General features: G+C 37.6%; 4 protein-coding genes and 2 pseudogenes across 4 annotated transcripts; 1 reads left to right on the top strand and 5 right to left on the bottom strand.

The window, feature by feature from the left end:
* Positions 1-3,908: 3,908 nt before the first annotated feature.
* On the bottom strand, positions 3,909-7,267 carry LOC103945432 (uncharacterized protein At1g03900). Its single transcript, XM_009356003.3, has 8 exons — positions 7,002-7,267; positions 6,496-6,527; positions 5,964-6,064; positions 5,784-5,856; positions 5,562-5,593; positions 4,820-4,910; positions 4,557-4,668; positions 3,909-4,459 (listed from the first exon to the last, which is right to left on the bottom strand). The coding sequence occupies exons 1-8, from the start codon at positions 7,098-7,100 to the stop codon at positions 4,145-4,147; spliced, it is 855 nt and encodes a 284-aa protein (XP_009354278.2). The 5' UTR covers positions 7,101-7,267; the 3' UTR covers positions 3,909-4,144.
* Positions 7,268-10,731: 3,464 nt separating this feature from the next.
* Positions 10,732-15,278, top strand: LOC103945433 (ketol-acid reductoisomerase, chloroplastic). The gene is made up of 10 exons (XM_048583960.1): positions 10,732-11,046; positions 11,429-11,521; positions 11,819-11,884; positions 11,998-12,138; positions 12,778-13,005; positions 13,085-13,202; positions 13,304-13,443; positions 13,563-13,730; positions 13,886-14,041; positions 14,676-15,278. The coding sequence occupies exons 1-10, from the start codon at positions 10,756-10,758 to the stop codon at positions 15,039-15,041; spliced, it is 1,767 nt and encodes a 588-aa protein (XP_048439917.1). The 5' UTR covers positions 10,732-10,755; the 3' UTR covers positions 15,042-15,278.
* A 508-nt stretch (positions 15,279-15,786) lies between these two features.
* Positions 15,787-17,590, bottom strand: LOC125477111 (annotated as a pseudogene).
* Positions 17,591-19,065: 1,475 nt separating this feature from the next.
* On the bottom strand, positions 19,066-20,283 carry LOC103945424 (senescence-specific cysteine protease SAG39-like). The gene is made up of 2 exons (XM_048583961.1): positions 19,827-20,283; positions 19,066-19,717 (listed from the first exon to the last, which is right to left on the bottom strand). Exons 1-2 carry the CDS (start codon positions 20,266-20,268, stop codon positions 19,125-19,127), a joined length of 1,035 nt encoding a protein of 344 aa, XP_048439918.1. The 5' UTR covers positions 20,269-20,283; the 3' UTR covers positions 19,066-19,124.
* Positions 20,284-22,950: 2,667 nt separating this feature from the next.
* LOC103945471 (senescence-specific cysteine protease SAG39-like) lies at positions 22,951-24,199 on the bottom strand. Its single transcript, XM_048583962.1, has 2 exons — positions 23,758-24,199; positions 22,951-23,648 (listed from the first exon to the last, which is right to left on the bottom strand). Exons 1-2 carry the CDS (start codon positions 24,197-24,199, stop codon positions 23,056-23,058), a joined length of 1,035 nt encoding a protein of 344 aa, XP_048439919.1. The 3' UTR covers positions 22,951-23,055.
* A 1,733-nt stretch (positions 24,200-25,932) lies between these two features.
* Positions 25,933-27,160, bottom strand: LOC125477112 (annotated as a pseudogene).
* Between the last annotated feature and the right edge of the window lie 83 nt (positions 27,161-27,243).

Raw genomic sequence — 27,243 nt, 5'->3', positions numbered from 1 at the left:
GAACAACACGTGAAGGACTGTGCCCTACTCTGGGCGGGAGCACTAACACCGGGGGTGCAGGTTATGAGCTCTCTAAGCATCTCTAAACACTATGTAATGCAATCGTTAATTAACGCTTACCTGGCACTTACCTATGCCTCCACAGCACCCACACATAAATATATATGACATATGCATATGTATATGTATGCCACGAATGATGCATGTAACGATGCATAAACGATAAATAATAAAGTACATGGCATAAGGCAATTAACCCTTTTTAAATCAATTTCTGGGAATATAAATGTATATAGGTAGATACGGAAAAACAAAAGCCCACTCACTGGTATGTAGAAGGGTCGTAGCCCCCCTGTCTCGCCTGTGCACGCTCGTCCTCTGGGTACGTGTCACCTAGATGCGAAACAACTATAAAAACGTTAACTTTAAAGCACATAACCCGTTTCTCGTAATAACTTCTCATACATTGCTCAAAATGGACAAATGAATATACCAACGTGATCTACACAACCTCACGATCACAACCATATTTTTAAAATAATTTTTGGACACCTCACGCGCCCCCACGCGCCAGCACAGGCACGGGTCCACGCGCCCCCACGCGCGGCCACGTGACCTGCACACTGACGGCGTCAGGTGACGCCGTCAGGAATATTCCCTGGAATATTCCGTTAACCTTGACTGACGCCGTTAGCTTCTGTTAGGAATATTCCGTTAGCCTTAACGGAATATTCCCCTGTCTTCTCCGGCGAGCCGCCGCCGGCGCCGCCGCCGGCGCCGGAAAACTGGAAATTTTTCAAACTTTGTTTTCTCACTCGTTTTTCAACCATTTTTCACGTTCTTTATACCAAAATGAAGCTTAGGACTAGTAGAATCACGTTAGACTACTCTTGAGGCCTAAAAATCAAAGAATCTCACCTGCAACAACGATCCAAGTTCGGCCAACTTTGAAACTAAGCTTTCCCGACGTCCAAATCCACCCAACGAAGTATTCCCAAGCTCCTTGAGGCCTCACTAACACATCTACAAGCTTAGAATGTCCAAAAACATACTAGATTAGGTTTGCATGAATAGTAACCCAAAACGGACCTTACGAGATCGACGTGAAAACGACTGGTTTCTCACCTGAAAATGGCACCACTAGACTCCACTCAGCTCCACGAGTTCAATGGTGGCCTTGGATCCCTCGATCCGTGACGTTTTAGGTTGTGTGGGTGTGTGTCCGTACATATAAGGTGGAGAAGAAGGGGGAGAGAGAGACACGGGAGGGAGAGAGTGACAGAGACAAAGACAGAGGGTGAGGGTGAGTGAGACAGTGTGTGTGTGTGTGTGGCCCAAGTTTTTCCAACACCACACAAACAACCAAACAACAAAACAAAGTAACTAGGGGTAAAATGGTAATTTCACGCGTACGGTTCCGATAACTCCGGGACGGGATGTCACAATTTCATTTGATTTTTGACAAATACAAAATTGGGCATGAGATAAAATGATCACAAGTCTATGAAAGATTGGTGCTTTTTGCACAGATTTAAACAAAATTGGGCATGCGATAAATATTTCTGGTTTGAGTTAAATTAAACAAAATTTCAAAAATGATGCAACCCAGCAACAAAAATTGCAGAGATGAAATGATGCAATCCAACATCATATTTATCCACAAATGACGGAACCTAACAACCCATATCTAAAATTTATAGAGATGAAGGAACCCAACAACCCACATGAGAAATGATGCAACCTAGCATCATATTTATCCATAAATGATACAATCCAACAACGAAAATTGAAGAAAAAATTGTAGAGATAAAGCAAAAAAAATGGCTGGCACGCAGTGAGAGAAAGACAGAGTCAGACATTCAAAGAGGTCTATGGATTTGAAATCTTGAGGTAAGATTCTATTTGGTTTTGGTTATATATATGAAGATTTTATTTGGCATTGGTTATATGTATTTCTTACTCTTAAATCCCATAAAATTCATAACTTAATGAAATTCTACAAATTTTTTTTATTTTTTAATACACCTACATTTGGATGGACTTTAAAAATGACTGCTAAAATCTCAATTAACTACACCTAGATTTGCATAGATTCCAAAAATCCTTTAAAATCCCTTAATTGACTACACTAGACTTTTAAAATCCTCTCAAATCTAAATTTGACCACACCCCTTACTATAGGTTCGAGCAAATTGCAAATGAAACTCAACACACGGATACAAAAGGTAAACAGGTTGGAGTTTTTGAGGTTGGTGTCAAAAATGATCCTTTATCTAATGCGCAGATTGCAAAGTTCGAGAGAAAATTTGTTGAAATTTATATATTATAATATTAATTCAATATTTGAATGAAAAATGTTTTAACCGTTTGTATCAAACCGTATCTAATGTGTGTGTATGTATATGTATATGTATGTGAATATATATATATATATATTACGAGACTGTAGAGACTTGATCGAGTAAGTACATTAATCAAATGATTTTATTAAGTAAGCATATATATTTTCTCTACGTGCATGCGTAGTTTATGGAAGAAGAGGTTGCAGTTGCACTGGAAGCCAATGGGGAAAAGAATGCACGTCTCGAGAAAGAAATTCGTGACATAAAGAGCAACCTCTGAAGGCTAGAAGCCAAGCTACACTCCCACAGGCCACAGCCAAAGCCTCAAACAGCTCAGCTTTCGGTATTATATCGAATCATCATCAACCTTCATCAATAAATTAATTTGGGTCACAAATCAAATCAACCAACTTTTCATGCCCTTTTGATAGGGAATAAAGCAACGTCGATTGCATTCAGAGTGTTCTTTTTTTCTTTTTCTTTTTTTTAAGATGTATTACTTATTTATTTATATCATATATGGATGATGAAGAAACAAGGAGAAGATTATGAAGAATTAAAGAAATTAAATGCCGATTTGGAGGATAAGTTCGTGGAGATGGCAAGTACTATTGCTGATATCAAGTGTTCCTTATCTGGTCTAATGCTGAAGGTAATGTATATTTTTATGAATTAAAACTAGTTATAGTTTCTTCTTTTCGTGATCAATCAATCATCTTCTAATTAAACACGTCGATCATCACATTTATATGTGTGTTTGTGCGTCTGTGTATATATAACAGATGCCTGCAGCGGCATATATTCAGAAGAAGATGAAGATGAAGATGATGATCAGATGGCGAGTTTGTTGGCGAATATTTCCGCGTTGCTTATCGTTTTGGTATTTTTGATGTCTATACTTATCGGTTTCAGCCTATAGCTCTACCCACTTGTATAATTTGCAATTGGCATGCACTGCAACATGCATGCAGCAAGAGTAGTAGAGTAGTTTATGAGGTATCTTTGATTTCGATGATATGGCACATTCGAGTCTCGATGTGCTCTACTCATCATGTACTTCGGAATAAAAGACAGAGTAGGATCTTATCCGATCCTCTTTGTGAGGATCCTGGAGATTAGTTTATCATATTCGTTTATTAGTCATCCTGCAATTAGAAATCATTTTGAATATTTTTTTTTTTTAAACTAAAACACAAACAATGACTAACGAATGACTAACGAAAGCTAATCGCACGATGTACGATGAACGGCCAAAATGAATTGTTCCTATGGATCCTCACAAAGAGGATCCGAGAGATCCTCATCCATAAAAGACCAGTAATGTTCCTTTTTTTAATGTTTTTTAAAAACAAATTAAGCACGCACAAACTAACGATTAAGTATTTAGAAAGATTGATAAATTATTGTCATGTAGTAATTCGTATTCGTATTGTATTCTGAACACACCGAAAAAACACCCAACAAAGCGGTGTGGAAGGAATGTATGCGAAATTTAAATGGTACGCAAAATTATGCAAAAAAATAAAAAACCATAAACAATTCAAGTTGTTTTCACAAAATTACCTCTAGTGCAATGTTAAAGATCTTTCCATAAAAGTTTCTATTCCTCCCTCTAATTTTTAGAATTTGCAAATTTTGCTTTCTCAGTAACTTCACTTCAGTTAATTTGTAACTAGATATACACCAGATCAATCAAATTTTTGTACAAACAAAATCTAAACCGTCACAAACGCGCAATGCATCAAAAAGCATACGACATCTTCAGGCGTTTGATATCTCATATCAAAGTTTATCGATTCGTATTAAACAGCCGTCTGAAAATCCCCAAAGTCGTCATCTGGTATATCTTGAGTGCTTTGATTCCCGGGATTCCCGGAAGAGCTTGTTTCTTTCGACTCGTGTTCCGTTGATTCTGAGGCCTCGTGCTTAGAAGTTCCCTCAAGGTTGAGATTTGAAGGCAAGTTTGAGGAAGACTTGTCAACAGTAGCAGAAGGCGAAAGTGGTGCCAGGGGAGGAGGTGGTGGTTTGATACAAATCAAGGGTTCTTTTTTGCTAGCCTTTTTCTCTGGTGAGGAGTTGTTCTCAGAAACCTTGGACTTCACGATTTCGGCAGTTTTCTGTTGACACCGAAAAGAAATTCAATCAGCATGCTCCAGTAAGTAGCATAAGTCAAAATCACACATCTTGAAAGAAAATGCAATGCAGATCACTAACATTCTTTAATTGTAGTACAATAGTCTCCCCCTCTTTTAAGCTGTAATCAACTGAGGAAGTTTGCTGAAATTTTTGTTCCATCTCTTCTGCAGTTTTCTTTTTGTCCAGATATCTTCAAAACAATTTAGAAAGGTGCATGAGCTTGATAGATGGAAATTCATCCTCTGATACACATGCATTAAAAATCAAATCAAAAGCTTCTAAAAATGTTATGGTAGAAAATGAAGAACAAGCAAAATTGTCACTGTACATATAGGACATACTTCATGTGATCATGCAAGGCGGCTTGGAAATCATAAGCTTCTGTTCTTTCTCGAAATCCAAGGCCAATGAATGCATGCCGAAGTCGACCATCTGCATCAATTTCAATGTAATGAGGATCATACAAGACATGAACAAATCAATGGAAATACAAATTTGTCTAAAAAGCCCGAAATTGCATTGCTGTCTGGCACAAAACTTTGGGGAAACAGGAATACAAGAGGTAAGAAAAATAAAATGAAACAAAAGAAGTGGCATAATACTTAGATACGAGTTGCAATTCTTGGTCAAATTCCTGGTCTATGATTTTGTGGCAAAACACCACATGATGATAGCACTAATTAACTTCAACGTTCTGGTCTACTCTTGTCCAAGCCACTACGGACAAATGGAAGGCTCGTAATTACTAGCCCTCTCCCACTGCAGGCCATCTATTTGGAAGTTTGAAAGTCATGCACGCAGTAAAGGAAAGTTCCCATGCCTAGAATGGATATGTATCAGAGGATGAATTTCCATGGTTTCTCTTGATCTAAGGCAATCTTTCACCCAATATCTTCTAGTTTCTAGGTACGAGTTATAGGTCAAATGCACAACAGTAAAATGGGCAGGGGGGGACATCTACCTTGGGAGCCAATAACGGATGGAAATACAAGCTAAAACACTCTTTGAATTGTTCCAACAATAGGCTAATAGGATTCACTAAATCATTAGAGATTGCAACAATGAGAAAGTTTATAAGCTCACCAATGTTCTCCTCTACACGTAGAACAAAATATCTGCAGAACAAATAACATTCAGTCACCCTCTAGATACTAACCAAAATGCATCAATTAAAACTTCCATAAGATTATGCTCCTTGATAAACTTAATGCAAAGGAATCTTCTTGTAAGTAATGTAGGCGCATGATGTTTTAACATGAGAAGTCCAATAAAGATGCGCTCCAGTTAGTGAGAATTAGGATAAACCTGCTGCTATCAATTACAGGTTCCACTGGATGAGGTTCTCCATTTCTCAAAAACGCCCGAGCATATAGTTCACCTGCAACGATATATCACCTTACATTTTAAATAACAAAATGTCTCATGCTACAAAAGGAAGGCATACAACACAGTTTACATCTTATATAACAACTAAAATATCCTCACTGGTGTTCTTATCTTCAAGTCTGATAATGCACTCTTCTCCTTTGCTGATTACTTTCAATATCCCTTCCCATACCCATTTGTTTACATCCCATTCATCAGCCCTGAAATAAACTTCAGAGACGTAAAACTCATCTCCAACACATGCAATAAAGAGTTCCGCAGGTAATCAACACCAATAGATAGATTACTCTTCTTTTTGTTTGCTCGTTCTAACTTCTATGGTTAAGAAGCACCCAATATCCGGACTAATAAAACTCATCTCCATTTGTTTATCTATTTATTTGTTGACTCCTTGGTTTTGTGTCAATCTAACTTAATCTCAGAAAACTTATCCCCAAAATAGATTACGAAAAACTCATACAATCTAGCCTAATTGTAAGCTTCATTTCCAGGTAACTAATCGATGTGTGGACCGAATTAAAATTACAAATAACTCGTATCAATCATGATAACAGATGGCATCGTATCAGATTAATCATAAATAAACTGTCAGATGAATATCCTATTTTCTATTCCATGAGTTGAGCAAAACCTGTAAGAAGCTGCACTTTTCCTCGGCGGTATCTGCAAAAGTTACATTACAAAATAGCTTTACACCACAAATAACTTCAAGAACCGCCATACAATAGTAACCAAACATTTCTCGCATTATCGAATCCTTAAGATTACTTGTAAACTGAAAACCAAGAGCCATGAATGTGTTTGATGGCAGATCGAAAACAAGCACTAAGTGGTACTAACTGAAAGGGGTTTTACTGTCAACACTTGAACTAGCAAAACAAAATTAAACTATTCCTCCATTACCCTAATTTTGCACTCAATTTAACATAAATTAAACAAATTATAATTAACATTTTACTCCGGATTTAACCAACATTGACAATTACACGCCTACAATATTCATTCATTCAACTAATACATGCATTAATGTTCATCAAGAAATCTAGTTGAATTATGCATCCCCAAGATACCCATTAACAGAATTACTCAAAAAATATTCAGGAAAGCACAAGGATTCGGGCACATGATGTATATTACCAAGTATACGTAACATTCAGGCACTTGAAAAAGAACAAGCTCCAAAGCTTCAGTTTCCGTTTCTTCTTGCTCGTTCGGTACCACCGGTTCCTTCTCCATCTTCCAGATTTGGGATCAGGATTCAGAACCACTGAGATGAAATTTGAATCTGAAGCTACTGGTTGCTGAGGGTTGGAACTTGATGGGAACTTGGTAAATTAATTTGGTAGGATTAAAGATTGATAATTTGGTACTCTCTCTCTCTCTCTCTCTCTCGGTTTTCTCTCTCTGTAAAAGAGACGACCACAGAGCGAGCTCTTCTTCCTCATTCAGTCATTTTCACGAGTGTCCTCGTCGGTAATATTAAGATACAACAGGGGCCGTTGGATGAGATTACGTTTTATAAGCGTACGGTTAGGATTGTCAATGTAAGGCTTTTTTTTTGGTCGAAGGCTTTTGCTGCTTGCTGATTAGCGAAAAATGGGGATTTTTCGACGGTTGTGATGAGAGTGGACGGTTCAATGGGGAGACGAGAGTTAGTTTTTTACTTTTTATTTTTTACAAACGGTGTTATCTACCGTTCTAGACAAAGGGCGGGGGTGAACTTTGAGCATCTTCAATGGAAGTCTCTATTTAAAGATTCCAACTATCACTTTTGAGTACTCATTTAAGGATTTAAAGAGAATTTTTGTGTCCCTAAAAGAATATTACCTCCAATGGTAGGGTGTTTATATTGAACTATGATTCTCTTCCCTCTTCTTTCCATTCTTTCCTCTTACAATCTCTATTTTGTCTTTTTTTTTTCTATAAAAAATTAATATAAGATGTTGAAATGTCTTAACCGTGACCGTTCAAATAAAAATGGAGGGAAAGGGAGTGAAAAAAAGAAGAGAGAGAATCTTTCTCCCTTTATATTAGTATCCCTAAATTTGAAGTTTTTATAGTTTTACATGATAATTTGATTAAATGTTAACTATTTTTAAATTAACTAAAAACATTAAAATTAAAAGCATTAAAAGAAAAATCTCCAATCAAGATTGTGGATATGATTTTCCACTCAAAATGCACATTTTTTTGTTTATTTTACCTATTTTTAATTAATTAAAAACATTAAAAGCTACGATCAAGATTGTGGATTTCGTTTTCCACTAAAGGTTGTCCCTATATGTGAGGACATACTATATATCTGATGAGTTCCTATACCTCAGAAACTCACTTTCGATCCATTGGAGATTCATTTTGTCGTTATATATACCATTTTATATTGTGGTTGTCCCTATTTAGGGTCTTCACTGGAGATGCTCTTAGCCTCACAATGGGCTATCAATAATTTGGTTTGACGATAATCAAACTCTAAGAGCTCTCCCTTATAAGTTAAAAAGAATATTACTTGATCGTATTACTAAATGATAGAAATATCAAAATTAACTAGGAGTATGATTTGGTAGAGAGAGGTTGCTTGAAGTTGGAGGGTCACCTCGTTTCCTCGGTATATGGGATTGCAATGCCCCCTTCACAAGCTTTATTTGCATTTACCAACATCTCTCGTGAAAAAAAAAAGAAGAGATTTTCACACGTCATTTTAAACTTGTAGTAAACACACCTTTTTATTTTTAACTACCAACTTTCGTAAATGAGACTTTTAATTGATGTTCCTCATCACGTCTCTTAAAATTAATGTTATTGGCAAAAAATAGACATGATAACGTGAGATTCCAACCCTACCATTATGCAAAGGCATGTCCATTCCAATGAAAATTGACAATTATTCCTTACCTAAGAAACTTATAGCTTGTGATTCATCTTTGGAGGGCCTTTAGCTCACACCACACTGGTTCTTGACTGTAAGAATACCAAAGTAATTTTACACGTGTGAAATTTGTACCCCACATTATTCTTTTTTGTTTTACTAATTTTGTTGGATGCAAAATGTGGTATTTGCCTCTAAATTTAACAAAAAACACGCATAGAGAGCTAAGCAAAGGACCATATTGGACAGTAGAATACAATTTTTTTGGGAGTTGATATTGGTATTCTAAAAAAAATCATATTGCACTTTAGAATTACAAAAACATAAAGAAAAATTTGCTTAGAGTCAAAGAATTTGTATAGAGTAGTGTCAAAATGAAACATGAAACTAATACATGGACTATTGTTGTGGTTGACTGACCTTAAGAGAGTAGGATTCTCCCATTCTCACCTCATTTTCTCCCATTTTCTCACATATTACTTTTTATCTTTTTCTAACGATTAAGAAATTAACACAAAACGTTGATTTAACTTAACCGTAACAGTTCAAATAAGAAGGAAGAAATGGAAAGAAAATTAGAAGGAGATAGAATCATACTTTGAACTTAAGGCCCGTTTGGTTCACATAAAGGAATTGATGAATAAACAATCCCGTATCTTTAAATATTGTTTTTTTTTTCTTTCTTAAGTTTGATATTGTCGGGAAAAGGACAAATCGTTTTCTTTTATTTTTCATTTTTAATTGACACAAGAAGAGAAAACAAACTTGTCTTCGTCCACAAGAAGGGAAAATGAAATCAAAGATGGACGGACGGGTTTCGTTATTTGTGAAAACGTCAATTGGTAGAACCCATGATATAAGAAAGAGATGCTGTATATGAATCACTCACATATTCTTTAGAACAAGATCTAGAAATCTGATTGGAAGTATATCATGCAACAAACTGTCTTGTTTTCTTTACTTTTGTTAGATAAGGAAGAAGAATATAGAAGAAAATTGAAAGAAACTTGTATAATTTCTTTATGCTTTCTGTTTTGTGCTTGTCATTCACAAGGAAAATGAATTTGGTATTTGGTGTATACAATGACTCAAATCACCTTTTTATATAGGGCTTTCATCTAACACTACAGTACATAGAAATTATAGCACACCTCTCAATGAAAGCAAACTAACATTATTCACAAAGCCTTCACATGAATCGTGTGAATTCCAATGATCATCTTCTAACGCTTCATTGGCCATTCCACTAGTTTTACACGGGGCATTCATACTACTTTTACAACATAAAAATGATGTTTATCATTCTCAAATTCATTTTCTTGTCAACCAAACGCCTCCTAATATTTTTTATGTTCATATAGAAGTAAAACTTAAACTAATTATCTAACCTACTAACGCTGTCACTATATTAAAACTTAGCTTTTTAACCAAAAGGATCCCTCACATTGGCATAACTTTTCACTTTGATCATTGAGATTTGAAATAAATAAAAGTAGTCCCTCGGTTTGACGCCATCAATCATTTTGGTCATTTTATGAAAAATTTCTATTAAACAAGGATGAAAATTACAAAAGTAACCTGAATTTTATAAACAATAGGCCAAAATAATTTTACAAAAATACCTTGAATTTTATCTTCATTTAATGAAAATATCAAAACAATTAATGGCGGACAAGTACATGAAACATTTTCAATTTCGTAAAAAATTTTGCTAATTTTAAAAACTATTCCTACTAAAAAAAAAAAAAACTTTAGAACTTCCTGAAAAAAGTGCAACCAATACTTTTATTTATTTATTCTGGTGATTGGATTTGATTGATAAACAGATACTGAGGAGGGAGGATGAGCATGAGAAATGATTTTATATCGTAGCTACTAGTACCAATTCCCCAAAAAAAAAACAAAACCAGCGGGCTTATTTAAACATCCGGCGCACGTTAGCCACATCCCAACCGAGTATAAAAACGTGCTTAATCACCGAACCCTCACTCTCCCTGCTCATTTTCCTCTGCATCCCAGTCATCAATGGCGGCGGCTACTTCCTCCTTATCTCCTGCCCTCTCCCCTGCTCCCCAATTATCCTCCGCATCCAAAACCCATGTGGCTCCCTCCAGTCTAGGGTTTTCATCTGCGGTCTCCAAGTCTCTCAGCCCTCTGAGAGTCAAGGCCACCCACGGTGGTAATAATGTCTCCGGCGGCGGCTCAGCTCTCGGAGCTCGCATGGTGTCAATGCCGTCCATTAAGCCCCCTCCGTCTCTCGATTTCGATACATCTGTTTTCACCAAGGAGAAGATCAACCTCGCTGGTCACGACGAGGTCGCTCTCTCTCTCTCTCGCTCTCACTATCTGTCTATTTGTACAAACGCATTTATGATATTGCTTAATTAATTTACACATTGAGTTGATGGGTTTTGCTTGGATTTGAATAAATGGGTTGGGGAAAGAGAAAGGGAAGCTTTTTATACTGCCTGATAGCTTTTGTGCATATTCTCTGTACTTATCATTAACAAACAAACAAAAGAATGGTTGGAATGGAAAACGAGGCCAAAATGTTAAGTGATTTTCCGCCGATTTATGCGAATACATGTAAACTGTATTATTTGTTGTAATTATATGCATATTGCTAATATGATTGAGAAAGATTTCCATTTGGAATTTTTTTATTGATTGTGTGTGGTGGGTTTGATGCTGACTGCAGTATATTGTGAGAGGAGGAAGGGATCTGTTCCACTTGCTGCCCGATGCTTTCAAGGGTATCAAGCAGATTGGAGTTATCGGTTGGGGTTCTCAGGTGAATGAACTTTCTCTCATATATTTTATCTATTTGTTAAATGGTTGATTTATTGAATATCATGCTTAGTATTTGGGTCTGTTTTGGTTCTTAGGTTTTCTCTCCGTTTCTGTATCCATACGGTTGTTCTCTAAGCCAATAGATTCGTTATGGTAATCCAGTATGAATTGAGAGGGGGTGGTTATGTATCGTATTTCTTTTCCGTGCATTTTTTACTGTTGTAGAAAGTGAATGTATATTGTTTTTCTGTCTCAGTCGCTATATGTTATTTGGGTCTTTAACCTATCTTTTCCCCAGGGACCTGCTCAAGCTCAGAATCTAAGAGATTCCTTAGTTGAAGCAAAGTCTGACATTGTTGTCAAGGTAAATGCTTTTCTGTTTACACTAAAATATATTTCATATGAAAAACGATATGGTTACTGACTTATTTTTCAATGTCTTGCGGTTAACTAATTTAACTTCTTGTGACTTTACAGATTGGACTCAGGAAGGGTTCTCGTTCTTTTGCTGAAGCTCGTGCAGCTGGTTTCACTGAGGAGAATGGGACTTTGGGGGATATATGGGAAACAATCTCAGGCAGTGATCTCGTGTTGCTACTAATCTCTGATTCTGCACAGGTCTGTCGATTGCACTTTTGGTTATTGTGTTTCTGCTAATATTGGCTGTAACTTGTAGTTGCGGTGGCGCTTCTATTTCTGCTAAACTGATTTTGGGTCTGCTAATCCATTTATCATTTTCAACCATCTCTTATCTTCTTATCCCTGGACACTGACTTTTCGTACTTATTAATAAGTCACTTTGGAAACTAGGTTAATAAAGACTGAAGTACTGATAATCCGATTACCATATTGTTTTGTTTTTTCTTTAATGTAATATCGCGAACTATATGTGCTGAAAGTTGTTGAATGATGGTGTTAATAATCAAGTGTTTTTTAAGTTCTCTTCCATGTGAGTCTTAACAAGTCATTTGTTAGCATTAAACCAGAGTGGTATTAAGCTATCTGCATGTAATTGTCATCTCATGAATATCTTCATAATTATGCATGATTTTGTTTTGCTGGTCGGAAATTATTTGCTGCCATGCTAACCTAAGTAACGTTTGCTTGGTGAAGTTTCACTTTGTTGAGAATCAGGTCATGTTACAGAAAGTAATCTCTAATGGAATGATGTCGTCAGTGTGTGGGTGAACGAGCCTGTTTTCTGGCTACCCTAAGATGCATCTTTCTGAAAGGATTTAACTTTGTCTCATGTTGCAGGCCGATAATTATGAGAAAGTATTTTCACACATGAAACCAAATAGTATACTTGGTCTTTCCCATGGTTTTCTTCTAGGGCATTTGCAGTCAGTGGGACTTGACTTTCCCAAGAACTTCAGTGTAATTGCTGTATGTCCCAAGGGGATGGGTCCATCTGTAAGGAGACTTTATGTCCAAGGCAAAGAGATAAATGGTGCGGGAATTAATTCCAGTTTTGCAGTCCACCAGGTCAGCTCTCTCTCTCTCTCTCTGACTACATATTTTCTGGCCCAATATCCTGGATACTAAATGTGCTGTGTTTGTACAGGATGTTGATGGTAGAGCCACAGATGTGGCCCTGGGCTGGTCAGTTGCCCTTGGTTCTCCTTTCACATTTGCCACTACACTAGAGCAGGAATACAAAAGTGACATCTTTGGTGAACGAGGTATGATTTATTCGCTACATCGTAGCTTTCTTTCTCTTTTCTTTGCTTATGCTTTGAATCCAGTAAAGTTGATATCTCATCTCTTCTTCTCTGCTTTGTAGGCATATTACTTGGTGCTGTTCATGGAATTGTGGAGTCCCTGTTTAGAAGGTACACTGAAAATGGAATGAGTGAGGATTTGGCTTATAAAAACACTGTTGAATGTATAACTGGAATTGTGTCAAGGACCATCTCGGCTAAGGTACTGCCTGCACATGAATTTCATTATTTGTAGTTTACATCTGTGTGTTCCTTGCACGTCTGTGCTTGTATGTCAATTTAAGAACAAGTGGTCATTGTTTTTATTATTTTTCCCAACAGGGAATGTTAGAGATTTACAACTCGTTGTCTGAAGATGGCAAAAAGGAATTTGAGGCTGCATATAGCGCCTCATTTTATCCATGCATGGACATCTTGTATGAATGCTATGAAGATGTTGCCAGTGGCAGCGAGATCCGCAGTGTTGTCTTGGCCGGTCGTCGCTTTTATGTATGTTCTCCATCTGTTTTCAATTGGTGAAAGCCCAAATTTTGATTATTGTTGTTTAAAAGTACATGATTCTCAGAGTCATAGTTCATTGAATACTTTTAAGTAAAACGAATATTAATGTCATGCAATTGATAATGAACATACCTTTGTTGCAGGAGAAGGAGGGTCTGCCTGCATTCCCAATGGGTAAAATTGATCAGACCCGCATGTGGAAAGTTGGTGAGCGTGTCAGATCAACAAGGCCAGCTGGTGATCTAGGCCCATTACACCCTTTCACTGCGGGTGTTTTTGTTGCGTTAATGATGGCACAGGTACGAGCCTAACCCTTTAGAATGGGTGAGAATGTGACATTGCAAAAGAAGAAATTAACTTCCAACAAGCAATTGTTCCGAGTTGCTTACACATGAATGGGATTTTTCTGTTCTGATCTCAGAGTGTAGTAGTCTATAATGATACGTATTTTCATACTTTAACTTGCCAAAATTAATAACGTTCGTCGTTGACTTTATATTGACACCAGACTTGTTAATTAAACAGCCTGAATAGCAAGTGCGTGCCTAAAAAATATTAAAATATTGGCAACAAAAGATTGGTATGTGAAAATAGTTTGATGTTTTTACTTTTCTCAGACTAAGATGCATATCAGGTTTAGAACTATAGTTAAGAATGTGGATTTTGTAAGGGGCTATTTTTCTGTCAATGTATCTAGTCAAAATCATGAAACATCTACTTCAAATATATATTTTAGGTCATCAACTAAACAATGAACACGCGTATTGTTTCGTAATGCAAATTATAGGTTTCTTTCTATCAATTGAACCTTCAGATCCTTGGAACATAAATGCTGTGATGTTATTTTATCTTTGTCGTAATAGAAATAAATGATTTTGTTAGTAACTGGGGATAATTCTGCATTTGATTTTAATTGCTTTTATGAATTTTCAGATCGAAGTATTGAGGAAGAAAGGACATTCATATTCGGAGATCATTAATGAAAGTGTTATTGAGTCGGTGGATTCTTTGAATCCTTTTATGCATGCACGGGGAGTTTCTTTCATGGTCGATAACTGTTCAACAACAGCTCGGTTGGGATCAAGGAAATGGGCTCCACGATTTGATTACATCCTTACTCAGCAGGCCTTAGTTTCCGTGGACAATGGTGCACCCATCAACCGAGACCTCATCAGCAACTTCATGTCAGATCCAGTGCATGGAGCCATCAAAGTATGCGCTGAACTGAGACCTACAGTTGACATTTCAGTGACTGCTGATGCAGATTTTGTGCGACCAGAGTTGCGTCAGAGCAACTAAAACTCGACGAACCTACTGCCCGAGCTGGCCTATGAATTCCGTTTAGCTCCATATTTAAGGTGTGCTGTAGTTTGTCCTAGTTTATTCTGTTTTTACTGATCATGTGTACTTCATCACATTGCAAGTTGTGTTTAACGCTGAATGTTGTGTTATGATTTTGCGGTAGTACCAAGTAGTTAAAATATTAATAATGTTACTGCGGATGGTGGTTCCTTAGAAGGTCTGGTTATTGGTTTACGGATGTAGTTTTCAATTTTTGCATTTCTTAAAGGCTTTTTAGCCAAAATAGTCTTTGAGATTTGCATAACTCCTCATTTTGGTTTTTGAGATTTGAAATCACTAGAAGTAGTATCTGAGTTTGTTCACTATCAATTATTTGTCATTTCATGAAAAATCTCCATTAAATAATGCTAGATTGACAAAAATACCTTAAATTTTTGTCAAATCATTTGGCCCATTGTTTATTAAATTGAGGGTATTTTTGTTATTTTAGTTCTTATTTAATATATTTTTGTATGAAATAACCAAAATGATTGATGATGGAGAAACTTAGAGACCATTTCTATTGATTTCAAATCTCAATGATCAAAGTGCTGAGTTATGCAATTTTTAGGGACTATTTTGGCTAAAAAGTCTTTCTAAAATTGGTGCTTCTTTCGCGGATACAATCTGAGACGCTCAACGTAAACAGAAACAGGTAGATTAACAAGCCTTCATAGCCAGTTATATTGGCTGTGTGATGGGCCTGGGTGCTGCTGTACAGTCTAACACCGGTGTGGCGGATCTAATCTCATGGTTTTGATTGATGAACTCAAAAGCACGCACCGTCAAGGTAGCCACGGCCACAACCTAGGTCGTCACCGCTGGTATCACAATCAACCAGTTGTTGCTCGGACAAAGTTTAATTCACCATTTGTAACTTGAGTAATTCCTTCTACGGCTCCCGCTGCTGCAAAAGCCCAACAGCTGCCTGAATGGATGTTTGAAAACAATTCTTTTGATTAGTGGGAGGGCAATGCCAACTTGGATCATATGTTTTTTCGGTCACCGGGTGACCAAGATGGAGAGCAAATGTGGTATTTTGGTGTTCTAATTTTAATCTTTCATAAATCTAAGAGTGTGATCATGAATTCTTGAAAACCAGATCACCAAGGGAGCGAGTATTAAGTTGAGATGAGAAATACCCAACAATTATCTTATAAATATTTTACACATACAGGTTGATACATATCATACTACCTACAAGGCAAACACCTAGTAGGCATTGATTTAATTAACTAAGCTGTGGGGTAAGAGGCAGACATAGCAATCCCACAAAGTCCTTCAGGTGCAGCAACATCTCTTTGCATTCTTATGTACCCAGCTTCGCCCCATTCTGCACCCCATGAGTTTTTCACTAGCCAATACTTAGTTCCATCCTCACTTACGCCATATCCAACAGCGGTAACACCATGGTCAAGACTCGTTCCACAAGTTCCGGTGAAGACACCACTTGAATAGAATTGGAAGTCAGAACCGCTAGCATCGATGGCAACGGAAACAGGTTGATGAGCAACAGCGGTTAGAAGGGCCTTTTCACTATTTGCAGGCACATCCTCAAAGCCAGTTATCTTGGCTGCAATGATGGCTTCCTTCTTGGTGTTACATGTACCATCAACACCGTTGTAGGGGTAATTTGTTTCTGTGCTAATCCCGTGATTTTGTTGGATGAACTGAAACGCATCGTCCATTAAGCCACCCTCACAACCTTGGTCTTCACCAGCAGGTGTCACAATCAACGAGCTCTTGCTCAGACAAAGAGATCAATTTACCAGTTGTAAGCTGTGTAATACCTTCGGTGGCGGCAACTGCTGAAAAAGCCCAACAGCATCCTGTATTTCGATTGGAATGAAAAGTAGTTAGATTAAGGGAAAAATAAAAGATGAATATATATATATATATATATATGTATATAGTGTCTCTCTAAGTTAATGACAAGAAGCTAGACGTTTATGTACTTACCGCACTGGCCTTGGTCCTTAACGGGGGTTACAGCTCCTTTCTTTCGCCAATCCATTGTTGCTGGTAATGGTACGGTCACATTTTCATATTTGAAAGAAGTCGTCTTTGTGGAACACTCATGGCCCTTGAATCCATTTCTTGTGGCTTTGAACTCTTCATTTGTAAGGTCAGCAAATTGGTTGACACTTAATTTGTAAGGTTTGTTTGCATCTTTATTAGAAAATTCTATAAACGCCAAATTTTCCTTGAATATCTTGAAACGAGTTTCCTTCTCATTGACGTCGTTATATACACGGCCATAACGAGCCAGCCATTGCTCGTATCTCCCGTACATTGATGAATCTTGCAGACTACGAGACGTGGCTTCAGAAGACCAAACTCCCAACATGAGGATCAAACCCAAGCACATATACTTCCATAGCTGCAGGTTTGGGATCTCCATGGGTAGCTAGAAGCAAGCTGGATTTTGGTAAAGTATATGATGATGAGCAGATATATTGAAATGGTAGACTTGCTCGGCGATTTATATACTACTCAAGGTGGTAGAGAGAACGGCGTTTATAGCAATTTCAGTGCCCCAAAAAATGATCAGCGTGGTACGTGCCTTAGAAAGTATGATGATATAGACCTATAAGATTATTATTAGTAAATTGACCTTTCATTTAATTTGGGAGCTGATGCTTACCTTTTGTCCTTGTGTGTGTAATATACTTGTTCGCATTGTGTTCTGAAATGTACTCGTGGATCCTCAGCCATCTTGGATTTTTATTTTAGTTAAGGATGGTTTGATAATCATTATTTCGTCTTTAGTTTTGTTTTTATTTATTTGAAATATGAAAACCGAAATAGGTAGATTAGCAAGCCTTGAGAAGGATTTGTAAGAAATTTCTGAAATCATAAGAAAAACAACAAGACATTAGGATTACGGATTTGATAAACTAGAATTATAATAAATTAATTACAATTTACTCATCTTTGGTATATGGAAGACATAACTCTTATGGATGACAAAAGAGTCTTCTACTTTCAACAAGCAGAAGTGTTCCAGCAATAATTGGATTTGCTTAGAATCGAACGTGTGTGTTGTGAAAGTAGGGACATCCTTATTATAGTGATTAGGGTTCCTCCAATCTCGCTTGTAGTAATTGGAGGAATGCACCAAATCACCATTCAATCTTAATGGTGTCCCACAAAGGCATGTACAATATGTCTTACTTAATTAGGGTTTCAATTAGTCAACTAATATATCTTGGTTCCATGATTCTTACTAACCAATATTGAATTACGTTAAAAGTTAAATATATTGAAGATCAAGTAATTTGATTTATAATAATTGAAAACTCAACATGAGTTTTATAGGGCCTTCTAATTGCTAATCGGCACGTCTTCATAGCCAGTTACAGTGGCTGTATGAGGGCCTTCGGTGTTCCATGTACCGTCTAACACCGGCGTTGCGGTCCTTGCGGAGCTATTCACATGGTTTTGATTGATGAACTCAAAGGCGCCGTCAAGGTAACCACCACCACCACAACCTTGGTCTTCACCGCGGGTATCACAATCAAGCACTTGTTGCTCGGACAAAGTTTAATTGAGCATTTGTAAGCCGAGTAATTCCTTCAACGGCTCTCGCCGCTGCAAAAGCCCAATAGCTGCCTGAATATATAGATGTTTGATTGCAATTCTTTTGATTAGTGGGAGGGCAATGCGAACTTGGACCATAGGTTCTTTTGGTCATCAGGGTCACTAAGATGGAGAATAAATGTGTGATTTTAGTTTTTAATTTTTCATATCAAATCTAATAGTGTGTGATCATGAATTCTTGGACATCAGATGATCAAGAAAGCGAGTCTATCAAATTTAGGAATAAATGTGTGATTTTGGTTTTTAATCTTTCATATCAAATCTAATAGTGTGTGATCAAGAATTCTTGGATACTAGATAACTAAGAAAGCAAGTCTATTAAATTTAGATGAGAAATGCACAACAATTATCTTGATTATCTTATAAATATTTTACAAATACAGGTAGATACATATCAGACTACCTACAAGGCATATAGCTAGTAGGCATTGATTTAATTAACTAAGCTGTGGGGTAAGAGGCAGACATAGCAATCCCACAAAGTCCTTCAGGTGCAGCAACATCTCTTTGCATTCTTATGTACCCAGCTTCGCCCCATTCTGCACCCCATGAGTTCTTCACTAGCCAATACTTAGTCCCATCCTCACTCACGCCATATCCAACAGCGGTAACACCATGGTCAAGACTCGTTCCACAAGTTCCGGTGAAGACACCACTTGAATAGAATTGGAAGTCGGAACCACTAGCATCGATGGCAACGGAAACAGGTTGATGAGCAACAGCGGTTAGAAGGGCCTTTTCACTATTTGCAGGCACATCCTCAAAGCCAGTTATCTTGGCTGCAATGATGGCTTCCTTCTTGGTGTTACATGTACCATCAACACCGTTGTAGGGGTAATTTGTTTCTGTGCTAATCCCGTGATTTTTTTGGATGAACTGAAACGCATCGTCCATTAAGCCACCCTCACAACCTTGGTCTTCACCAGCCGTGTCACAATCAACGAGCTCTTGCTCAGACAAAGAGATCAACTTGCCAGTTGTAAGCTGTGTAACACCTTCGGTGGCGGCAACTGCTGAAAAAGCCCAACAGCATCCTGTATTTCGATTGGAATGAAAAGTAGTTAGATTAGGAATATATTAAAGATGATTATATACAGTGTCTCTCTAAATTAATGGCAGGAAGCTAGACCTTTATGTACTTACCACATTGGCCTTGGTCCTTAACGGGGGTTACAGCTCCTTTCTTTCTCCAGTCCATTGTTGCTGGCAAAGCAGCAGTTACATTTTCATATTTGAAAGAAGTCGTCTTCGTGGAACATTCATGGCCCTTGAATCCATTTCTTGAGGCTTTGAACTCTTCATTTGTAAGGTCTGCAAATTGATTGACACTTAATTTGTGAGGTTTGTTTGCATCCTTATTAGAAGATTCTATAAAGGCCACATTTTCCTTGAATATCTTAAAATGAATTTCCTTCTCATCGACGTCATTATATACACGGCCATAACGAGCCAACCATTGCTCGTATCTCCCATACATTGATGCATCTTGCAGACTGCGAGAAGTGGCTTGAGAAGACCAAGCTCCCAACATGAGGATCAAACCCAAGCACATATACTTCCATAGCTGCAGGTTTAGGATGTCCATGGGTAGCTAGCTACTGTTGTAGAAGCAAGCTGGATTTTGGTAAAGGATATGATGATGATCAGATATACTGAAATGGTAGACTTGGTCTACGATTTATATGCTACTCAAGGTGGTAGAGAGAATGGCGTTTATAGCTATTTCAGTGCCCCAAAAAATGATCAGTGTGCTACGTGCCTTGGAAAATATGATGATATAGACCTGTAAGCTTATTTTTAGTAAATTGACCTTTCATTTAATTTGGGAGCTGATGCTTACCTTTTGTCCTTGTGTGCGTAATATAGTTGCTCACATTGTGTTCTGAAATGTAATCGTGGATCCTCAACCATCTTGGATTTACTTTATTTAAGGATGGTTTGATAATCATTATTTTGTCTTTACTTGTGTTTTTATCTATTTGAAATAATCTTATACTGGTAACTACATACAATTTTCAACTAAAAACCAAAAGTTGAAATAAAAAGTTTCCAGAGAGTCCACGAGGAGTCTCTGATAAACAATATAATTTCTTACACGACCTGTTAATCCGATCTGAAACGATACGAAAATAACGGATTGTCAAGGCGTTAATTAATCGGCTCGTTATCAAGTCACATATTGGGGATAATGCTAGGGGGACCAAATTCTTTAAACCAAATTTGCAAACCAAATGATGTGATTATTAATGATTGAATTATTACTTAAGCGTTGATTAAAGTGTTTATTTCTTATTGGTGACATATCACTTGGTTTGCAAATTTAGTTTAAAATTTTGGTCTCTCTAGCATTGGATATGTTGGAGAGTTGACTTTTTGTAGTTTAGTTACCCTTTTTTAAGTCCTTATAATCAGATTGTAATTAGGTTATTTAATGTTTATTTCTTTCCTTGTAAATCACTCATGTACATTATATATTTTTCTTTTTGGTGAGAAGAATGATATCAGAAAATTAAGTTCCAAAGATAAGCTCTAATTAGTAGGACATTCAATGTTCGGAGATCATTAATGAAAGTGTTATTGAGTCTGGATTCTTTGAATACGTTTATGCATGCACAGGGAGATTCTTTCATGGCTGATAACTGTTCAACAACAGCTCGGTTGGGATCAAGGAAATGGGCTCCATGATTTGATTACATCCTTACTCAGCAGGCCTTAGTTTCTGTGGACAATGATGCACCTATCAACTGAGGGAGTAGGATTCTTTTTTTTTTTTTTTTTTTTCTTCCCTTCCTATTTAAAGGGTTACAGTTAAGTCACTGTTAACATCTTATATTAATTTTTTATAGAAAGATAAAGATAAAATAAAGAATATAAAAGAAAGAGATGGAAGAGGATGGAAAAAAAAGAGAGAGAATCCTAATCCCAAGTACGCTGAACTCAGACCTACAGTTGATATTTCAGTGACTGCTGATGCATACTTTATGCGACAAGAGTTGCGTCAGAGCAATTAAAAGCGGAAACACGGCTTGCGCCAGACTTGCACATGTTCTTATTTCGTTGAGAAAACACCACTTGCGGTATACGTTTGCCATGTATGTTCTCCATCAACACCTATCCCTTGACTAATAGCGGAAACACATTGGTCGATGGATAGTCCACATACCCCTTTAATGACCACTGTTATAGGACTGACATGAAATCCTCTCCTCCGACATCAATGAAAACAGAAATAGGTAGATTAGCAAGCCTTGAGAAGGATCTGTAAGAAATTTCTGAAATCATAACAAAAACAAGACATTAGGATTACAAATTTGATAAACTAAAATTATAATAAATTAATTACAATTTACTTATCACTAGTATACGGAAGACATGATGCTTGCGGATGACAAAAAAGTCTTTTACTTGCAACAAGCGGAAGTGTTTCATGAATAATAGGGTTTGCATGGAATCAAATGTACGTGTTGTGAAAGCAGGGACACCCTTATTATAGTGATTAGGGTTCCTTCAATCTCGTTGGCTATAGTAATTGGAGGAATACACCAAATCACCATTTAATCTTAATGGTGTCCCACGAAGGCATGTACAATATGTCTTGCTTAATTAGGGTTTCAATTAGTCAACTAATATATCTTGGTTCCATGATTCTTACTAACCAATATTGAATTATGTTAAAAGTTAAATATCTTGAAGATCAAGTTATTTGCCTTTTAAGTAATTTGATTCATAATAATTGACAACTCAACATGAGTCTTATAGGCCTTCTCATTGCTTATCGGCACGCCTTCATAGCCAGTTATATTGGCTGTATGAGGGCCTTTGGTGCTCCATGTACTGTCTAACACCGGCGTTGCGGTCCTTGCGGAGCTAATCACATGGATTTGATTGATGAACTCAAAGGCGCCGTCAAGGTAGCCACCACCACAACCTAGGTCTTCACAGCGGGTATCACAATCAATCACTTGTTGCTCGGACAAAGTTTAATTATTGACCATTTGTAAGCCGAGTAATTCCTTCAACGGCTCTCGCTGCTGCAAAAGCCCAATAGCTGCATGAATATATAGATGTTTGATTGCAATTCTTTTGATTAGTGGGAGGCCAATGTGAACTTGGACCATAGGTTCTTTTGGTCAACGGGTGACTAAGATGGATAATAAATGTGTGATTTTGGTTTTTAATTTTTCATATCAAATCTAATAATGTGTGATTATGAATTCTTGAACACCTCTTGACAAAGAAAGCGAGTCTATTAAATTTAGATGAGAAATGCCCAACAATTATCTTGATTATCTTATAAATATTTTACACATACAGGTAGATACATATCAGACTACCTACAAGGCATATAGCTAGTAGGCATCGATTTAATTAACTAAGCTGTGGGGTAAGAGGCAGACATAGCAATCCCACAAAGTCCTTCAGGTGCAGCAACATCTCTTTGCATTCTTATGTACCCAGCTTCGCCCCATTCTGCACCCCATGAGTTCTTCACTAGCCAATACTTAGTCCCATCCTCACTCACGCCATACCCAACAGCGGTAACACCATGGTCAAGACTCGTTCCACAAGTTCCGGTGAAGACACCACTTGAATAGAATTGGAAGTCGGAACCGCTAGCATCGATGGCAACCGAAACAGGTTGATGAGCAACAGCGGTTAGAAGGGCCTTTTCACTATTTGCAGGCACATCCTCAAAGCCAGTTATCTTGGCTGCAATGATGGCTTCCTTCTTGGTATTACATGTACCATCAACACCGTTGTATGGGTAATTTGCTTCTGTGCTAATCCCGTGATTTTGTTGGATGAACTGGAACGCATCGTCCATCAAGCCACCCTCACAACCTTGGTCTTCCCCAGCGGTGTCACAATCAACGAGCTCTTGCTCAGACAAAGAGATCAATTTACCAGTTGTAAGCTGTGTAACACCTTCGGTGGCGGCAACTGCTGAAAAAGCCCAACAGCATCCTGTATTTCGATTGGAATGAAAAGTAGTTAGATTAGGAATATATTAAAGATGAATATATGTAGTGTCTCTCTAAAGTAATGGCAGGAAGCTAGACCTTTATGTACTTACCACATTGGCCTTGGTCCTTAACGGGGGTTACAGCTCCTTTCTTTCTCCAGTCCATTGTTGCTGGCAAAGCAGCAGTTACATTTTCATATTTGAAAGAAGTCGTCTTCGTGGAACATTCATGGCCCTTGAATCCATTTCTTGAGGCTTTGAACTCTTCATTTGTAAGGTCTGCAAATTGATTGACACTTAATTTGTAAGGTTTGTTTGCATCCTTATTAGAAGATTGTATAAACGCCACATTTTCCTTGAATATCTTGAAACGAGTTTCCTTCTCATCAACGTCATTATATACACGGCCATAACGAGCCAACCATTGCTCGTATCTCCCATACATTGATGCATCTTGCAGACTGCGAGAAGTGGCTTGAGAAGACCAAGCTCCCAATATGAGGATCAAGCCCAAGCACATATACTTCCATAGCTGCAGGTTTAGGATCTCCATGGGTAGCTAGCTATTGTAGTAGAAGCAAGCTCGATTTTGGTAAAGGATACGATGATGAGCAGATATACTGAAATGGTAGACTTGCTCTGCGATTTATATACTACTCAAGGTGGTAGAGAGAATGGCGTTTATAGCTATTTCAGTGCCCCAAAAAATGATCAGCGTGGTACGTGCCTTAGAAAATATGATGATATAGACCTGTAAGATTATTATTAGTAAATTGACCCTTCATTTAATTTGGGAGCCGATGCTTACCCTTTGTCGTTGTGCGCGTAATATACTTGCTCACATTGTGTTCTGAAATGTACTCGTGGATCCTCAGTCATCTTGGATTTTTATTGTAGTTAAGGATGGTTTGATAATCCTTATTTCGTCTCTAGTTTTGTTTTTATTTATTTGAAATATGAAAACCGTAATAGGTAGAATAGCAAGCCTTGAGAAGGATTTGCAAGAAATTTCTGAAATCATAAGAAAAACAAGAAGACATTAGGATTACGGATTTGATAAACTAAAATTATAATAAATTAATTACAATTTACTTATCTATGGTATATGGAAGATATGAATTTTGTGGATGACAAAAGAGTCTTCTACTTTTAACAAGCGAAAGTGTTCTAGCAATAATAGGGTTTGCTTAAAATTGAACGTGTGTGTTGTGAAAGCAGGGACACCCTTATTATAGTGATTAGGGTTCCTCCAATCTCACCTGTTATAGTAATTGGAGGAATGCACCAAATCACCATTCAATCTTAGTGGTGTCCCACAATGGCATGTACAAGATGTCTTACTTAATTAGGGTTTCAATTAGTCAACTAATATATCTTGGTTCCATGATTCTTACTAACCAATATTGAATTACGTTAAAAGTTAAATATATTGAAGATCAAGTAATTTGCCTTTTAAGTAATTTAATTCATAATAATTGACAACTCAACATGAGTCTTATAGGGCCTTTTTTTATTTTTTTTATTTTTTTATTTTTAACATGAGTCTTAGTACTGATTTGGTATTGATGTGCTTTTATAAAAAGTGGGTATAAAAAAAAGCTGAGCTGAAAAAGGTGTTTGGTTAACACTTAAAAACAGCTTATTTTCACAGTTTTGGGTGAAAAAAAGTTGAAAACGTGAAACAACAAAAATGAGCTTGTTCTCACAGCACAACAGAAGCAATTTTTTTTTCAAAGCACAGCAATACCAAACTAGCCTAGGACCTTCTCCTTTGCTTATCGGCACATCTTCATAGCCAGTTACAGTGGCTGTATGAGGGCCTTCGGTGTTCCATGTACCGTCTAACACCGGCATTGCGGTCCTTGCGGAGCTAATCACATGGTTTTGATTGATAAACTCAAAGGCGCCGTCAAGGTAGCCACCACCACAACCTTGGTCTTCACCGCGGGTATCACAATCAAATACTTGTTGCTCGGACATTGTTTAATTGAGCATTTGTAAGCCGAATAATTCCTTCAACGGCTCTCGCTGCTGCAAAAGCCGAATAGCAACCTGAATATATAGATGTTTGATTGCAATTCTTTTGATTAGTGGGAGGCCAATGTGAACTTGGACCATAGGTTCTTTTGGTCAACGGATGACTAAGATGGAGAATAAATGTGTGATTTTGGTTTTTAATCTTTCATATCAAATCTAATAATGTGTGATTATGAATTCTTGAACACCTCATGACCAAGAAAGCGAGTCTATTAAATTTAGATGAGAAATGCACAACAATTATCTTGATTATCTTATAAATATTTTACACATACAGGTAGATACATATCAGACTACCTACAAGGCATATAGCTAGTAGGCATTGATTTAATTAACTAAGCTGTGGGGTAAGAGGCAGACATAGCAATCCCACAAAGTCCTTCAGGTGCAGCAACATCTCTTTGCATTCTTATGTACCCAGCTTCGCCCCATTCTGCACCCCATGAGTTCTTCACTAGCCAATACTTAGTCCCATCCTCACTCACGCCATATCCAACAGCGGTAACACCATGGTCAAGACTCGTTCCACAAGTTCCGGTGAAGACACCACTTGAATAGAATTGGAAGTCGGAACCGCTAGCATCGATGGCAACGGAAACAGGTTGATGAGCAACAGCGGTTAGAAGGGCATTTTCACTATTTGCAGGCACATCCTCAAAGCCAGTTATCTTGGCTGCAATGATGGCTTCCTTCTTGGTGTTACATGTACCATCAACACCGTTGTAGGGGTAATTTGTTTCTGTGCTAATCCCGTGATTTTGTTGGATGAACTGAAACGCATCGTCCATTAAGCCACCCTCACAACCTTGGTCTTCACCAGCGGTGTCACAATCAACGAGCTCTTGCTCAGACAAAGAGATCAACTTGCCAGTTGTAAGCTGTGTAACACCTTCGGTGGCGGCAACTGCTGAAAAAGCCCAACAGCATCCTGTATTTCGATTGGAATGAAAAGTAGTTAGATTAGGAATATATTAAAGATGATTATATACAGTGTCTCTCTAAATTAATGGCAGGTAGCTAGACCTTTATGTACTTACCACATTGGCCTTGGTCCTTAACGGGGGTTACAGCTCCTTTCTTTCTCCAGTCCATTGTTGCTGGCAAAGCAGCAGTCACATTTTCATATTTGAAAGAAGTCGTCTTCGTGGAACATTCATGGCCCTTGAATCCATTTCTTGAGGCTTTGAACTCTTCATTTGTAAGGTCTGCAAATTGATTGACACTTAATTTGTGAGGTTTGTTTGCATCCTTATTAGAAGATTCTATAAGGGCCACATTTTCCTTGAATATCTTAAAACGAATTTCCTTCTCATCGACGTCATTATATACGCGGCCATAACGAGCCAACCATTGCTCGTATCTCGCATATATTGATGCATCTTGCAGACTGCGAGAAGGCTTGAGAAGACCAAGCTCCCAACATGAGGATCAAGCCCAAGCACATATACTTCCATAGCCGCAGGTTTTGGATCTCCATGGGTAGCTTGCTATTGTAGTAGAAGCAAGCTGGATTTTGGTAAAGGATATGATGATGAGCAGATATACTGAAATGGTCGACTT

The sequence above is a fragment of a genome, unplaced genomic scaffold (assembly GCF_019419815.1).
Source record: "Pyrus x bretschneideri cultivar Hongxiangsu unplaced genomic scaffold, Pyrus_bretschneideri_v1 Contig20, whole genome shotgun sequence".
In the NCBI taxonomy this organism is placed as follows: domain Eukaryota; kingdom Viridiplantae; phylum Streptophyta; class Magnoliopsida; order Rosales; family Rosaceae; genus Pyrus; species Pyrus x bretschneideri.
Note: the sequence above shows the minus strand (reverse complement) of the source record. Positions and strands in the feature narration are given on the sequence as shown.